The following is a 17,094-nucleotide window of genomic DNA, read 5'->3' on the forward strand; positions in this document are numbered from 1 at the left end:
CCCAAAGAGCCGGGGGAGAGGCCTTTTCCAGAGAACCTGCAGCCTCCACACTGAAACCACACCCCTGTTCTTCTGGGATTGGTTGAGAGGATGTGCTTGCTTTTTCTTTATTGGTTGGTTAGTGCTTACAGGCAAACAAGCCAGTGTGGCTGTTTGTTGTCAGTCTGCTAGCGTTTAAGTGTTGATTGATGCTGGGGGGGGAACAGGCACCTGCAGGCACACCTTTACAGCTTACAGTCACCAAGCTACTGGCTCCAAGACTGTGTTACTTCCTAGTATTCACTATTTTTAAGAAAATAAATCTATTATACACTCACCAACCACTTCATTGGGTACGCCTTGCTACTATCATTCAACAGAGATTTTGGGCCATACTGACATGGTAGTATCACAGTTGCTGCAGATTTGTCAGCTGCACATCCAGGATGTGACTTTCCCTTTCCACCACGTCCCAAAGGTGCTGTGTTGGATTGAGAGCTGGTGACTGTGTAGGCCATTAGGCCCAGTCGGTGATGAGGGGCTCCAAAGTGTGCCAAGAAAAGATCCCCCACACATTACACCCCCAGCAGTAGCCCAAACCGTTCCATGTTAGTAAACAACATGAAAGCAGGGTGGCTCTGCTCTTTCATGTTGTTGACACTAAACTCTGATCGCTGCATCTAAATGTCGCAGCAAAAATTGAGACCACGGTTTTCCGTAGAGGCACCTGGTGCGGTCTTCTGCTGCTGTAGCCTGTCTGCTTCAATATTTGCTGTGTTGTGCATTCAGATGTGCCCTTCTGCTCATCTAAGGAGTGGTTATTCCTGTTACAGGAATGGCCTGTCTGGCCATTATCCTCTGACATCAGGCTGATTAAACCAGGTTAACAGGAGCCTGGATTTTTTTTCTGGGCATCAAACTGTAGAGCTCATGTTAGAAGCAGCAGTTATCTGGCTGTATGTTTTTGGCACAAAGAGTCTCCTTAAAGCAGACACAGTAACATAGTTTCAAAATTAGATTTATTTATTTATTAATTCCAGGAGAAAATTATTAGTTTCTCCAAGAACAGTAACTAGACGAAGTTAAATAATACAATATATTTTAAATGTACTAAATGTAACAAAATAGCTCTAATTATAAATATTACACAAAACTGAATATCTATGTATATCTATGTGTGTGTGTATATATATACACATATATATACACACACATATACATGTGTATATAGTTGAAATTGATAATAGTAGCAAACAGGAGCTCCACATCCAAGGATGTCATGTTGAAATAAAAAGACTACGGCTCAGTTAAAGAAAAAAAAAAATTTGTAACAGAAGTGAGACTAATGCTAAAGTTTTAATGTTATAGCAGCAGGATGACTTTCACAAAAGCGCATTGTTTTCATTATTTTATCCCACCATTCATGATTTTATTGGTCTATGGGCTTCATGAAGACCTCTTTTATCTTCCTTTCAAAGTAAAATCACAGATGGAGCATCAGACTAACCGAGGTACGGTCCCAGCTGTCAATCAGCTGAGCAGCAGTTGCTATTAGCTCATCTGATACTGCAGGGAGGGGCAAAGCAGGAAAGCCGAGTTTATGTCTTCTTCCAAATAAAAGATCATGACTGTAATTAGATAGGCTTCCCAGTTCCTGGCAGTAGTCGGGTGGCGCTGTTTCTTGTTACCCACCCTTTCCTTTTTTATCTGATTAACGTGTGCAAGGCAAGTCCACAGAAGCTAAATACCACCTAATTTAGACCAGATCAGCAGAGATAATGATGACGTGAGGTATGCAGAGAATATTCTGTGTTTTGTCTTTTGAAAGCAGATTCCAACCCCTCTGTGTTCTTTCTTCAACGTATATGTCTAAGGCAAGTCTTCACATCAAGCTCGAGCTTGCCAGACATGCATGCTGGTGGGAGGAGAGCGGCCACATCTTTTCCTCTTTCCAAACACGGTGACGTTACAGTCCAAATATAGTAAAACAGTTTAGGTCTGGCTTTACTTTCAGACCTTTAGGTAGCACTGAGGCATGGCAGAGCTTGCTCCCTGTTACGTTGCCTCTGTCCGTGCGTGTTGTGTAAAAAGCTGTGGCCCGGTTTGCCTTACTAGGACAAGCCAACATGGAGTCGTTGGCAGAAAGCAGGAGGGTTTATTCAAACTCCCACTTGCCTTTTCAAAAACCCCCAACATCCCAGTTACAGCATGCTCCTGTTGCCTAGCAACCAGCTGGGTCTCGAGAGGGAAGAGGCGTCACGGATGTGTATGTATATCCACGGCTGAGCGGGAAAGCAAACACATCCTGCTGCCTCTCCCTCCCCTGCGAGCGCTCGCTCTCCGTAAACCTCACCGCCATGTAAAGGAGTATCACACACCACCCGGTCCTTCTCAGCACCACCCAAAGACACGGCACATGGAGAGGATGATCAGAATTATTTATTGTTGACACATTTGTCTACTCGGTAAACAACATACAGACTCATTATGCTGTCTTTATAGATCATTTTCACAATCAAGCATAAGAAAAATGACATAAGACACGATAAAGTTCATGGTCTTTTATTTGAAAAAAAGAAATAAAGACTAGCATGTACAACTTGGAATGAATGTAAACTGAACTCAGAAGAACATCTGCAAAGACCGGTGTGCCGACACTCCTAACAGCATGCGCTGCGAACACAGTACACCCCTCACTATGCTCACGTCTGAGTCGAGAAACAGAAGAAGAAAAGTGAAGGCCAGTGATTCTCTCTTGCAAGAAAAGAGGACAGACACTGCATCTCAGCGAGAAAAAAGAAAGATAAGAAAAAAGAAATGAGAAAGCTCACCGTAAGACTCTTTAAGTCCCCCCTCCTTTCAAAGGGCGGGACGCACAACTACTAAGATGGCCGTCCAAATAACATAACAAAAACAAAAGAACATGCCAAACATTTGAAAATGTTTTTTGTACATTGTGGGGTTTTGTTTTTTCCACTTTTTATCTAGCATACATTAAGTCCCGTTCCACTTTAACGCTTGAGTTAGAACCTGTTATATTCTCTCATCTTAACAGTACAGAGTTCCTCTCCAAATACAAAAAACTGTACCAAACCAACAAGAGGACAGCTCATAGTGGAATCAGCACGCTCTGGTAGCCCGGAGGAGGGGCGGAGGTGAGGGAGGGGTCGGAGGGTTAGGTTAGTGCTCCGGTCTCAAGCTGCATGCATGAAGAACAGAAAACAGAGAGAAAGAAGAGATGGCCAGCCCAGACTTTACCACTAGCAAATGGAACTGGAAGGAGTTCACCAAATGCTGCTGCTTTAGTCTGAAGGGAGTTACAGGGTTTGTCGTTATTATTTTTACTTGTTAAGTACTGATGCTAAACTGATCTCCGGGGGGGAGGGGACAGGATCACTAACCATTTTCATGCAGATATTTTTTGTATGTTTTTATATTTTTCCTGTGTGGACAGAAGGATATTTTATTTCAACATTCAATTATTTTCTATACAGAAACAGTATGAATAAATGAACATTTTTTCCAAGAGGTAAGTAAAACATTTTGATTTTTTTTTTTTTATCCTTTTTTTGTTTGTTTTTCTTCTAAGAGGGGGCAGGACGGGGCAGGCAAGCTTCACTTTGCAGTCATCATCTGTACAAACTCTGCAAACAGAGAGAGAGGGGACAAGAGACAATGAGGACATTGGGTGTGCGGCTTTGGCACAGCCAGTAAGAGCAGTCACCTGCTAAATTGTTCAATGCTTTATTAATTTTTTAATCAACTTGAGCAGGTTCAGAACACACATACTAATTAGTGTCCCCTTTCCAAACAGCTTCCGTGTTCATCTCATTAAACCCGTTTGATTAAAAAGCTCGAGCGTTGTGCTTACAGCTGGGGAGAAATGTGATGGTGAAATTGACAAGAGTGAACAAATAAAAGGAGGTTTTCGTGTATCCGGTCGGAGTGTAGAAGTAGGGCACTTTGCAGCCAGGACTTATGGACTGTTCATAATATATCAACAGCCTTCTAGAAAATGAGCGCAGTCTCTCGTGTAATGTGCCAGGGGACCAACAGTGGGAGGAAGGGAGGACGAGGGAGAAAGAGTGAAAAGGCTCCTGGCGCACTGATGATAATTCAGGAGGATGGCTTTCTCCTATCTCTGTTTCAGCAGGCTCCATCTATACCCCCCATCTAATAACTAATATAATGTGCGGCTGGCTTGTCTTGCGGTCGCCCTCAGAGAAATACAGTTTGGCAAATGAAGCGCTCCGTTCTCCCTGTTTAATAAAAGCTCGCACCCTGGCCTAGAAACTAAAGCTATTTGTGTAGCGTGACATTTTAGCATGCACTTTCCTTCGCGCTCGTCACAGTCCTTTACCTTCGTAGTTGACCTGTCCGTCTCCGTCGATGTCTGCTTCTCTGATCATCTCGTCCACCTCCTCGTCCGTTAGCTTCTCTCCCAGGTTCGTCATGACGTGACGCAGCTCTGCGGCGCTAATGTAGCCATTTCCGTCCTAGAAACGGAGCACGGGAACAATCGCATCAAGCGGTAAAACAAATACCCTGCAGGCTGACAACTGCTCAGGTAAAAATGGAGTAAGTAAGTAAGGAGAAGGTGTTACGCAAGCAGGAAGTAAACAAACAGACGACTTTTCTTTGCATCAGGTCTATTTTCTGTCACATACAGGCTACTGTTACAACGGGAGATGCTCGTCTTCAATTCTTGGATCTTCATGTCAAAGAAATAGGATATTCCCAATATGGTCATCTCAAAAAAGTTTGACCCACCTGCTGTTCAAACTCTGTTTAGGAAGGGCAGCCAATCAGAAGAAGGCTGACATAAAGGAGGAAGAAAGGCAGCTTGTTCCACACAGAGGAGAAACTGAGGGGCTTCACAACGGCCAAGAACGAGACAACTAAGGATTATTGTGTGGATTGTCTAACGCTACTGTAGTAGAGTCCAAAATAAAAACCACTGAGCTGGAAATGAATAGAATAGCTCTGCTTTAATTGAACATTAGCCTGGCCTGCTGTAATAAATTTACATTATCATGCAACTTAATAACCAAGAGGTTAAGGCGCATACCACATGCATCCAAATGCCATTTAGTCCCTGCGTTACCAAAGCATTTGCTGCATTTCTTCCCCCTCTAAAACTAATCTTAAAAAGGCAAAGAAAACAAAAAGCTCTCCCTGCTCTGAATTATCGGGCTTATTTGTTATTATGTGTAAAGTGCTTTGGGGTCCTTAGGGACCAAGTAAAGCGCTATACAAATACAGGCCATTTACCATTTATTTAACAATCCGTCGACCTCTTGTTCCACCAAAACCAAAACTTCAGCTTGGAAAGCACGGACGCTGTGCTGTAATTCCTTAATGATGCTCTTAAAAGCTTATTTACCTTGTCGAATACCCGGAAAGCCTCGCGGATCTCCTCCTCGCTGTCTGTGTCCTTCATTTTTCTGGCCATCATGGTCAGGAACTCTGGGAAGTCAATGGTTCCATTACCTGCAATGGGTGATCAACGGGGCGCGTTTAATCAGCAAAAAACTGCAATTACGTAAAAGCAAACACTGATAAGTAGACATAATACAACGCAGCATTTAGCTGATGAAAAGCACAAAAATACTCATTTATGTCCTTCTGCTGCTGCTGTGTATTACAGAAACATTTATATTAGCATTTAGGCCACGTCTGCTCTTCAAAGATGTTTTTGACAGTGAAGCTTGAGGCTGAACAGTTCAAAAATAATTTATCATACACCTTTACTGCTGTGCTAAACATATCTACTGAAGGCTGGGAGGAGGAGGAGGAGGAGGGGGGTATGTGTGAGGGTGACTCTGTGTATGTATGTGCTTCCTTTTCTTCCTTAGGGGAAGCCCTTGGAAAATGTTGCGTATGTTATAAGCAACGCAGCAGGATTGCAGTGAGGGGACCCATGGGCAGTCATCCATAATGCAGACATTTAGTGTACTGTGCAGCTTTGCCTTCAAGGAGCCTGCATGTATCGAAAGATCTCTTGTGGCCCCACAGTCACAAACTGAGGCTGGAGGGAGAACGAGAAAAGGTCTGGATGCTCCGTCCCTCCTATCCATCTTTGTTGCTCCTGTTCCCTGTAAAATATCTACTATTTTGTTTGCAGAAAAAGTGCAATATCTGGCACACGTGAACCAGCGATGGCTTTCCAGATGGTGCTAATGGTAGCTGCTATGCTAGTGACACATGCATGTGTGTGCAAATCGATCAATATCCATGTAGGTGTTGTCAAGACAGGATTACCAAAGGATCAGACATTCCTGACAGTGCAAGGCTCTATGGGGAGCTTAGTGGCTCACCAATAACACCATAAGAAGGAGGCTGGGAAAGCTGGTGGGGGACGTAACAGATCTCCAGATCTATTACAAGATCTGAAGAATCAGTAAGAACTATGGGAAATGTATTTTCATTAACAAGTGACAAAAAATACCCAGAAATTTATGAGGGAATTGAAATGAAGGTCAGGGACACCAAGGGCAAAGTAACCATGAGGATTAGCCCTGGGGTGGGATTGTGGGCAGATTAACCAATGGCAGAGCATGCCTTAGAGGGAGAGCTAAAGAGTGAACAAGAGGATGGACGTGTATATCAAAAAAGGAATGTCGTAATGTGATGGGGCAGATGGCGATCTCATGGCCTGCGGTAGCAGTCTAAGGACCTGTTATCTAACACAGAGACATCAAGCAGCACCGAAGGGAAAACACATGCTGCCACTGGGGGGTTGGGAGAGATGGATATTGGGGGGGGGACCACAATCCAAGGGGGAAAATAACAAGAGAGGTAGCCCTTGAGCGATATCTGTACAGCTGCACCTCAGGCCAGCTGCAACAGCAAATGAGGAAGAACGGTAGAAGCAGATGGATGAAGATAGGGAGGAAGGCAGATGGGAAGAGGAAGAGAAAAGGGTGGTAAGATAAAGAGAGAGAAAAAAAGAGAGGGAGGGAGTGAGTGGGTGGCAGAGAGGGAGCTGGAGATGAGGGAGATGTGAAGAGGAGAGAATGTAAGGAGTGAACCGAGTGGGAGATGGTGCGATTACACATAAGAGGTGCTGACGCAAACTATAGAAGGCTGAGGCATCTCGACACTTGTGTGTGGTCATTGGATTTTCCTGCATCATAAAGCCAGCGTCCATCCCAGAGCCGGGAAGGAAGGGTCGGGTTGTGTAATGATGACGAGTGATGTGCTGCAGCTAAAGCTTGTATTTTAATTCATAATTACGCTTGTTTTTTATCCTGTCTTAAACATGATGTGATCTTCTTTTAGGCTGAGGAATATAATAGCTCCCGGGTGTTTTACAGCATGTGTGGTTATGCTTTCGTGCTCAACTCTGTGCGGTGGCGAATTAAAAACCAGCATTTCTATCTGATACCACACCGACACAGTGCCGTCTCTAGCTAAAGCCTTCCATCCTGTCTCCATTTGTTGTAATTCTTTACCCCAGCCTCCTTGTTTGGTAAATAAAGCTGATTTTCAATGGGCCAGCTGACATCCCATGGCTGCTGATGTGGGTACTGGATGTGCAAAGCGCAGAGAGGCCTTATGTAACCACTTTTATTTTCCATTACTAGCTTCACTGCTGTCTGACCTAGATTGCATCAGCCAAGGGAGGCAGAGGCAGAACAAGGGGATGTTCGTGTGTGTGTGTGTGTGTGTGTGTGTGTGTGTGTGTGTGTGTGTGTGTTCGTTCTTGGGTGTAAGAGAAGGGGAGGGCATCAAGGATTGTGGGAGGACGTTTCAATAAAGGGGCAGCCAAGCTGCGACGCAATTGATTTCTCCTGATCAATGTGCTCCCATTTACGAAATCCTATAAGCTGACAGAGCAGCACTGAGGTAAAGGCCCCACTGAAAGCTAACATCCTGTGCAGCTCAAGGACGGCCAACTTTTGAGCTACTAGCCAACAACTTGGATTCCTGTCCTCTAACTCAGTTTGCTGTCTCACTATGTCTGTTTCACACTGCAGCGCAGGGACGGATGCACAGGAGAAGAGAATTATGTCAGCCGACGGTGGTTCAACATGGGCTCGGTAACGCTGAGCCTTCGACACACAGCACTCACCAGCACTGAACACTCCTCGTGCACATCCATATGCGTGACACTGACAACTGTGATGGAGCTGAACGCATGGTGACTAAACTGCTGACACAGAGAGGATACGTCATCTAAAGATAAGGCTGGCCGGACAGTTGGCTTGGACAGTTGGTTGACAGTTGGCAGAAAAGGGAGGGACGTGGGCAACAGCACCGCTGATGTGTTTCGAGAAAGGGCCGTAATGGATGGTCGAACTAATCCCTCGTCCATTTGTAACAGAGGTTTTATCGCTAAAGTCACGCAATGAAATGTTAACTAGAAATTAAAGTCCCACCCACCCCATTAGACCATCCAATCAAATTAACAGACAAATCTCCAAACAGTTAGTCCTCTTTTCCCTAGCTGGGACCACATCCTCATTTAGGTTTGATAGTGTTTCTAGTACAGAATGGCAGATGGCGTGAACATGAATTGAGGCTGCAGTCTGGGGACTGGATGCAGATCCCCATGTACTGACAAGAAGTGAATGAATTGAAAAACAGAGGGTGGGTGTGTGGGTGGGCCACCAAAACAACAACGAACAGCGTGCAGCGTGGGGGTGGGGTCCACATATAGACAGAACCAGAAGGGGTCTGCATGGAGGTGAAGTCCCACTCCTGAAAATCAGTTAAATTATGTCCAACTGTATTTAGGCAAATGAGTCGCAGTTGTGTAATTTTTGCTGCTTCTCTGTTGGGAATGACAGCTACCGGTCATTTTGTTGATTAAAAGTGGGGCCGTTACAGGAAAGGATCATATTAACCCAAATGTTCAAACCCATCTCCCTGGTTTAGAACGTAAGTCTTGTTTTTGTAGCCTGGACGCACCGTACCACAAATAACATCCACGTGCATCCCTCATTCTAGTCGCCTATATTGTTTTTGGATTTGGAAAACGTTATTGTTCAATTATCACATCAAACACAAACTCTTCACCTTATGGCACAAAGACGGGGTTAAAAAAATGTTCTCAATAAAAGTGATAATCGTCAACATAAAGTTAGGGTAGTACTTTTTCAACCAATCAAGAAAACTTCACTGCCTTATATGGCACCTAGGCATGTACTGAACTGACAAATCATAATTGTAATGAGTAACTTTACACAGTTTTGTTAGTCTAATGCCAAGAAATGAAGCGTGAGTATACTGACCATCAGCATCCACCTCGTTGATCATGTCCTGCAGCTCAGCCTCTGTGGGGTTCTGGCCCAGCGACCTCATGACGGTGCCGAGCTCTTTGGTGGTGATGGTGCCGTCACCATCCTTGTCAAATAAGGAGAAAGCCTCCTTGAACTCTGTGGGGGTTGGAGGTGAGAGCGCCAGTTAGATTGCTGTTGCTGTGCAGTTAGAGAATAGGTTGTGTTGGGACGCTGCGGTCAGGTCTAGAAAGGTCAACTGATTCTCAACTAACCTGCAAAGCTAATGCACACGTGTGCCGAGCTCTGACTGCACAAAGAAGTCTTATAAGACTCAGAAGACTGGAAGTGGGAAAAAGCCAGCGTGTCTGTTTTTATCTTTTGAACGAGCAGGCTTCTTAACTACAGGCCATAAAAACCCATCCAGAGATTGAAAATAGGCAATAGTGAGCATCAGCCTTGAGGCTTAACACAAGCTAATTAGCCACAGAGGGGCTTTGAGTGAGAAGAAACTGTGCAGCTTTCACTTTTTTCCCATCATTTATTATTAAGAATATCAAGGTGCCTCAGTGATTGAGACTGTTCCTAAGCTTGGCTTTAAAACCGTCTATGTGCTGCACGGGTTTCAGCCTTGACTTATGATTGCTGCAAATAGTTCTTCCCCTTATGTCCTGTTCATTTTGAAATGATAATGATCTGCTGAGGGAGGGCGGGTGCCGAATCTTTCAATGTTCTTTCACTTCATGTTCCCTATAAGCAACATGGAAACTGCCAGAACAGCTAATGGGAGACATTTCCTTACTCAGTTCTGGAACTTTACAGCATGTAAGTGATCCACTAGTACACAGGGGACATCGCACCAAGAGAAAAGGGGAAGTAGGGAAAACCTGCTTGTTCTTACCTGCAATCTGCTCCTCTGTTAGCTGGTCAGCCTGTGTGGTTGGGGGGGGGGGGGGAGAATGGATTGTTATTGTCACAAACAAACAAGTCTTAGTCACAGGGCAAAGATTGCAAATCCCAAGTAGTTTTGTCATTACATTCCTCATCATCCCCACCGTGCAACCACCACACAGCTAAACACTGGCCACAGTGTTCTGGGGTTGGCTGGCTTCAGCTAGGAGCTCCTGTTGGGGCTGCCAAAACCTACCCACAACAATACTCCAAATGGGTTTCCTTATATTTCTTATCAAAATAGTGTTTTGTTCTCTCATATAATAGTTAACTGCCAATTACATGGCAGTAAGTCTCAAATGTAATGCTATAAAATTGACGCTAAAAGCTAGTAATCAGGTTTTGCTCACAGTGAGAGCGGAGGCTTACCGTCATACCGTCAAGGTTGTATTTGTAAGACTGGCACAGAGCTAACACATAAAAGCACTACATGAAGGTGATGTATGAAATGTAATTTCCAGCCGAAGAGTGGCTCCCTAAGACTGACGTCCTCGTGTATAAAAGTAGGCTACACCATAGCAGTGCTCACAAGGAGGACTGCTGGGTAACAAGATACTGCAATAAATTTGATTAAGTGCTGCCTCCAGACCAGGAGTCAAAGTTTAGGCGGGGTTGTTTCAGGACATATCAGTGCCGGCGTGTTTTCCATAACCGTAGTAACAAGAATAATGGCCTGGCGGGTTGGCCCGGCTTGGTTGCCCTCCCAGCCCTGCTCGCTGTGCCAGCTGGAGCTGTCTTAATAGCTCAGAGTGACTCACACATACTTTAAATGGCTTGAAACCGAGCATCCACCACCACGCCTTTTACATAGATTTATTAAGCTTGCTTGTAAAAAGAGCCAGCGATTTCAAACAAACCCCTTCAGCTGTAAAAGTGTGAATACAAAGCTACTGGTGCAGATAACTCCCACCGGTACACTCCAATCTCTGCCTTATAAAACATGATTTTGGGTTTTTTATTAGTATTGTTAACAGAACGCTCTGACATCATTGTGCTTGGCAGCAAGGAAGGAACACACACAGACAAACATGGAAGAGTAAGCTAGGGCGCACACATACACAGAGTCCCTTTTAATAGCATTCTTCCTCAACACCAATACTTTCCACCCCCATGTTTCCTGTGAATTAGTCAGAGTAGCCGGTTATGCCTCAAAGCGAATTCCTGCAGCCCATCAGTGTGTTTATGTGTTTGCACATGTAATTTTGCATTGGGTACAGACAAACACGCCCTCCAGGTCGTACCTATACGCCGTAGCTATGGCGATTTGACCCTTGTGAAGTTCACATTTGGGAGTGAGAGTATCTTGTTTTTCTCAGTTAAACCAGTAAATCAAATTTGCTTCATACATTTGCTCTGACTGGATACGATTTAGCAGATCACCACACAATGTGCTGCCAGATGACCTTTAACTTTTCACCAAAGAAAGAAGCCTCACGGCTTGAGCAGTAGCAGCAGGCTGGGGATGGATCGATTCAGTCAGCAAGGGGTTCACGAAGAACCTCGCGAGCACTCGTACAATTAGCTGACCTGACTCAATAACCTGCTCTGAACACGTTTCTTTCTTTCTTTCTTTCTGCTTTTTTCCTCCCTGCCTCTGCCCTCCTCCTGTCTCCACTTCCATCTGATGGAATAGGAAATGTCAAGAGACAAAAGCAACCTCCCCGACGCTGACGTGCCACTTGGGTCGACCGATATTCTCAGTCTCATCTTTGTATTTGAGTTCTGCTGCTGCTCTCTTCCTCTTTACATTTTTCGTCCCTTATTAACCCCTGTGTGAATTTCTCACTGTGTTCATGACTCCACCTTCCAGTCCTCCCTTAGTCACCCTCTTTGTCAAGCTGTGTTGCTTGTGCTGTCTCTTGCTGTCTCTCTAAGCGGACAGGGTGTGGGCACTGGTGACTCAGTACTATGGAACCTCTCCTGGCTTAGGCCCAAGCTGTCGGGGCCTTATGGTGCCGCAGCACCACTGGGCTCACTACTGACCCATCTCTTCCTGTCCTTCCTCCTCTCCCTGGCACTTGTACCTCTGCCAATATTTCCTCCTTCAGACCTTTTCTCCTCTGTGTGTCCCTTCTTCTCTCTCCATATGTGGCATACTGTTGAGAGGAAACTCCCAATGATTCACCATCCTCACTGTCTTATGGACAGCCATGTTTGCTGCCAGGCTTCCGGTGTTAAAAATGGCTTGTTTGGGGATGGGGTGTGCTCTGCTGGCAATAATTCACTGGCACGAGTGGGTCAACCACTCCCACTGTTGCCTGGGCAGTCAGCCCTAGCTATGCACTCCAAACAGGACTGCGGGAGGCAGGAGACAGTTCCCTGGGCCAGCGTAAAATAGCTTTTAGCTCTCACTTTCTTCCATATCAGGCTTGTACAAACACTGCATTCGCCTATGTTCATACTTGATTTAATTAGATAGGGGATGCAAAATAGCGCAAGAGAACACCATCAACTATCATCTTCTTCTTTAACAGCCTGTTATCAATGTTTAATGTGCATTTTTTTTTCTCTGCTGCTGCTCATCTGTCACCGAGGTGCCCTAACAATTCCTGAGCTAGCATCTCTGCATTCACCAAGTGAAAGGTGCAGAACCAGCTGTCAGTCTGACAGATGGGTATGACACACACACACACACACACACACACACGGTCCTGTTCTATACTAGCACTGAGCTCCACAGCGCATTTAACACCTCTTCTCTTTGAGGCTGGACAAAAAAAAGAAGAGAAAAAGAACAGCGAGGCCTCAGGGCCGAGCTGTGTCTAATGGGAGTGAGGATGGTGTAAACAACACCAGGCTCCCAACATCCTGCAATGGGGGCGCCCGTTCACCATATGGCTGGTGGTGGCAGGTGACCGGGTACTCCATTGTACTTCATTTCCGCCAAACACTGGGAACACGGGACCTGGCTAGGTGTTGTCGGCAAGCGTATAAATTATTCACTGCACTGGATAGGATGTCAACTGAGTTACTAAACATGCATCAGCAAGCAAGCGCGTAACAGGAACAGGATAGGGCCTTAGCCCGGTCCCGCTACATATTCGATATGTCCACCTCAATGGGGGAGTCTGTTTCCACTTCAGCGCATGTATTGATGCAGACAAGGGGGCTTACGGCCGTGGATTAAACTTTTCAGAGCGGCTGATACACGGGGACAACTATTCCCCTTTACACTCCAATTACTGCACTGCGCTGCAACATGAAACTGCATCACAGCTTGTTACCATATATGGGGTATTTGATTGCAGCAAAGGGGCTGGAGGAGGTCTACAGCTTCTTGACCTCCTTGAGCCATTAATGAGCTATCAAGCCCGATAATCAATGGATTAAGCTCGAAGGCCTCTTTTCCACATCCAGATCATTTCCACTTGTTAACTTCTCCTCACAGCCAGCAGAGAGGCTCTGCCTCGTTAGCTGGTTGCAGATGTCAAGAGTGTGTGTGGCTTCAGGGATCTGGTGAAAATTGTTAGTTGCCCCCCCCTCACAGAATTCAGGTTACTGCATTCTGTAGTGCAAGCCTGCCACTTCCCATAATTCGCAACATCTGGTTTTGGAAAAAGTCGACTGAACTCTCCAGCTGCTGATGCCTTTTTTTCTTTTTTTTTTTGCGGTGACCAAGCGCCACAAAGAGCTTCTTGGACAACTCACACAGGCACCACATTTGCATAACATCGAGAAAAATTTGCAAAGAGCCAAGCAAATCAGCCACCATAACACAAATAGATAACCCCGCTTACGATAAACCACCAGTAAAGGCTGCATGCATTAAAGGTGGAATTGCGTCTATTAGTGGTTGTTTACAGGCCGGGATGACACGTATAATGTAGCCATAACCTTGCAATTACATAAATATGGTCAGTTTCCGTTGCGGAACACTGACGAGATACAACAACCGTTCCCCATCATGACACGGCTCGGCTCGACCAACAAGGTGGTGCAACCTAAAAAAAAGAAAGAAAGAAAGAAAAATGGAGGGAGGGAGAAGCAAACGCAGCCGGTTCGTTTTCCTTCTAATTACCAGTGCTGCGTTCACGTTGCGAAATTTACCGCGCTTCTCTGTTCAAACACGCTTCTCCCGGCTGGGGAAACAGCGCTTTATGGCTCGGCTACGTTTCTCCGAACGATAGGTGTGCTTCTCGGTAAGGTGTGCTCCTCAGGCGGATTGTAAAAACGCACCCTAACTCACCCGTGGCTCCAGAATTATGCCGTAATAACCCAGAATAGCTTGCTAGTTACACCGTTAAACTAGTCCAAGAATTAATTCGATATGCACCGTGCAGCGGCTACTTGACCCCGTATAGCCGAATAGCCAATAATGCTGTGTGAATTGCGCAGTTATGAAGCATAAAGCAAACCCATTTGGAAGTGGACAGTATTTCCATTTAGAAAGTCACTAAAACGGACAGACAAAACACATAATAGTGTACTTCATATTGCCCCATGCACTAGCTTAAAAAATGCGCCTGGCGGGCGTTTTCCGCCTCCTCCGCGCAAACCGGATAGCTGATAAGAGGAATCAATGACTAAACAGTAAACATACACGTATGGTAGGTTTGCGCTTCTAATAAGCAGGCTTTCCCTACGTTTAAAACACATTTCCCTACTAAACGGAATGAATGACAATACATACCATGTTGGATGGGTTGTGTGCTTGTTGGTCTGTGGAGGCAGACTAGGAGTGTAGTCGTTCCTTAGATGGAGTTCCACTGGCGGGTTAGGAGTGAGTGTATTGGCCGTGGTTAGAATGGGGATTGCCTCGTGTATCCCTCCGCCACACTAGCACTGATCACTCACTTCCTTATTTTCAATTCAGGGCTGTTGCAGCAGCAACAGCGACGCGGGCCTCCAGCAGTGGACACGTCAATCACTGGGGCCAAAACGCCTGCAGTACATGGAGAGAGCGTCCCTGCACTCGTGTCAAACTACACAACTTGGGATGTGGCAGACATGCAGTTATTTTACACATTATTCTACGTTTTGTGTTGTTGTTTTTCTTTTTGATGCAGACAAACACCGCTGCCCATGTTGTTGAAATTCTGAGCCTGCTAGTAAACATGATCTGAATAAATATTTCTAGATGTTACTTTTTATTCACTTGGATGTTTGCTGACTAATGCAGACTAATATTGCTTATAGATTTACATGGTTAGTTCCCCTTGGGAGCTTTTAGGCAATAACTGAATGAAGCAGCAGTAAAGCAGCACATTAAAGTTAAGCCCAACTATTTATGGAGCCATTAAGATGCATATAAAGACCATAATTAACTTTAAGTAGAAAAGAAGGAGTGTGAAGCAAACCATTAACACCTTCATCTTTATCAAGAATAAGATGAGGCCACATTTCAGAGGATAGCATGCACTAGTAAATTGTTTGACCGAACTCCAGTGATTAATACTTATCTGGAAACACTGTAAAAACCTTTCCTACAGTTTGATAATTAGCGTTAGCCAAAAGTTTATTTTATTATTGGTAACAAGTTTAGCATTCAATGTTCAAAACTCACGATGTGGTGGTAAAAAACATACTGTGTCTTTAAATTAAAAAGAGATCGGAACAGTTGAAGTCTGGCAACTTCACTGGGTTTATAAAATGACGAGTTGTAAAGTAAAAATTACAAGAAATTTTGACGCTACCAGCTATAGCTCAGGATTTACATTGTTATTATTATTCTAGGGGCAGGTATGTTTTACTAATATGGGTACTAGTTTGCAGTCGCGGAAGGATACCGCCAGTGTAGGAAGCCCGGTTGACGCCGGAGATTTGCTGTGCCGGTGTGTGAGGTCGCTTCTGATTGGCCGCTGCAGACCTGCAATATTATACTCCATGTGTCGGCACCATCGATTGGCTACACGGGACCTGCATTGCACCAGGCAGTGGCACTTGATGGAAACAGAATAAGTACAAATACATAAAACTTAAAAACAACGCGCCTTTCAGAGCCTCGCTTTCGCTGTTTGAGGAGTTTAAGCAATTATTTATTTTGTATAATAATAAATTTGACTGGGGCGAGAGGAGAAGCGACGGCTTTTCATTGGCGAGGGGTAAACATTTAATAGGTTCGATATAGGAAGTGCGCACATTTGCTATTGGCTGCCACAAAGGTTTGGAAGGCCTGCGCGAAATTAACAGTAAAGCACGGCGGGGTTGCTAGCTGCTTGTTTTCGGTCGCAGACGAGAAAAGGGGAGTGGGTTTAAAAATGAGCCGTCCTGTGTTATTACTCTTAGTAATAACAGTGGCTGACTCCTGGGTATAACACTGTGACTTGGGCAGGTGGGAATGACGGTGCAGAATTTGGCAGAGCAGACGGCATCGCAGTGCTGTCACAAGAGTCCGCACACACACCACCAAGACCCCCGCCACAGAGTGTGAAGCGTGCCCGACAACAAAGCACCACCCAGCGGACAAAGTGGAGAAATTTTGGACGCTTGTTTACAGCAGCCAGGCGGGTAACAGGAGGACGCCACACACTTCATAAGGACAAAAAATGCCTCGTATGAAGGGTATGAATCCTTCATAAACCATTTCTAACAGTGAGATGACAGCGTGTGGGTTGCTGAAATGTTTCATCAGTCGCAGCTTTGTTTCTCAACCTTGATCTTAGAGAGAAGACCTTTGGTATCCTGAGACTAAACTGATACAAGGCCCCAAAATGTTTTAAATCACAGTCAAAGCTATTTTAACAGCAGAACTTTGAACATTACGACTCTTCTCCATACAACCCCCCCCCCCCCCAAAAAAAAATAAAAAAACATATGATGCAACAGTCATTATGACTGTATTTATAATTAGATATGATTAATATATCTACAGTTACAGAGTAGCAGTGGAACTGGTCACCAAGACAGATCATCCTTTAAATATCTTCTTAAATATCTTAGTGGAAGCTTTAGCCCGGCATAGTGCGTCTATGTGTTCCAGCCGGGCTCCTCGCAGCCCTCTCGG

The 17,094-nt window shown here is 44.9% G+C and overlaps 1 protein-coding gene across 2 annotated transcripts; it reads right to left on the bottom strand.

The window, feature by feature from the left end:
• Positions 1 to 2,525: 2,525 nt before the first annotated feature.
• On the bottom strand, positions 2,526 to 14,924 carry LOC146557482 (calmodulin-1). Of its 2 annotated transcripts, XM_085248090.1 has the most exons (6): positions 14,782 to 14,924; positions 10,102 to 10,132; positions 9,216 to 9,359; positions 5,363 to 5,469; positions 4,340 to 4,475; positions 2,526 to 3,623 (listed from the first exon to the last, which is right to left on the bottom strand). In XM_085248090.1, the coding sequence occupies exons 1-6, from the start codon at positions 14,782 to 14,784 to the stop codon at positions 3,595 to 3,597; spliced, it is 450 nt and encodes a 149-aa protein (XP_085104216.1). In that variant the 5' UTR covers positions 14,785 to 14,924; the 3' UTR covers positions 2,526 to 3,594. The 2 variants fall into 2 exon arrangements, with proteins under 2 accessions (XP_085104216.1, XP_085104217.1); XM_085248091.1 differs by lacking the exon at positions 14,782 to 14,924.
• Between the last annotated feature and the right edge of the window lie 2,170 nt (positions 14,925 to 17,094).

The sequence above is a fragment of the Mchenga conophoros genome, linkage group LG15 (assembly GCF_057382185.1).
Source record: "Mchenga conophoros isolate Kocher_MC1m ecotype Shallow Benthic linkage group LG15, M_conophoros_male_GT1.1, whole genome shotgun sequence".
NCBI lineage: Eukaryota > Metazoa > Chordata > Actinopteri > Cichliformes > Cichlidae > Mchenga > Mchenga conophoros.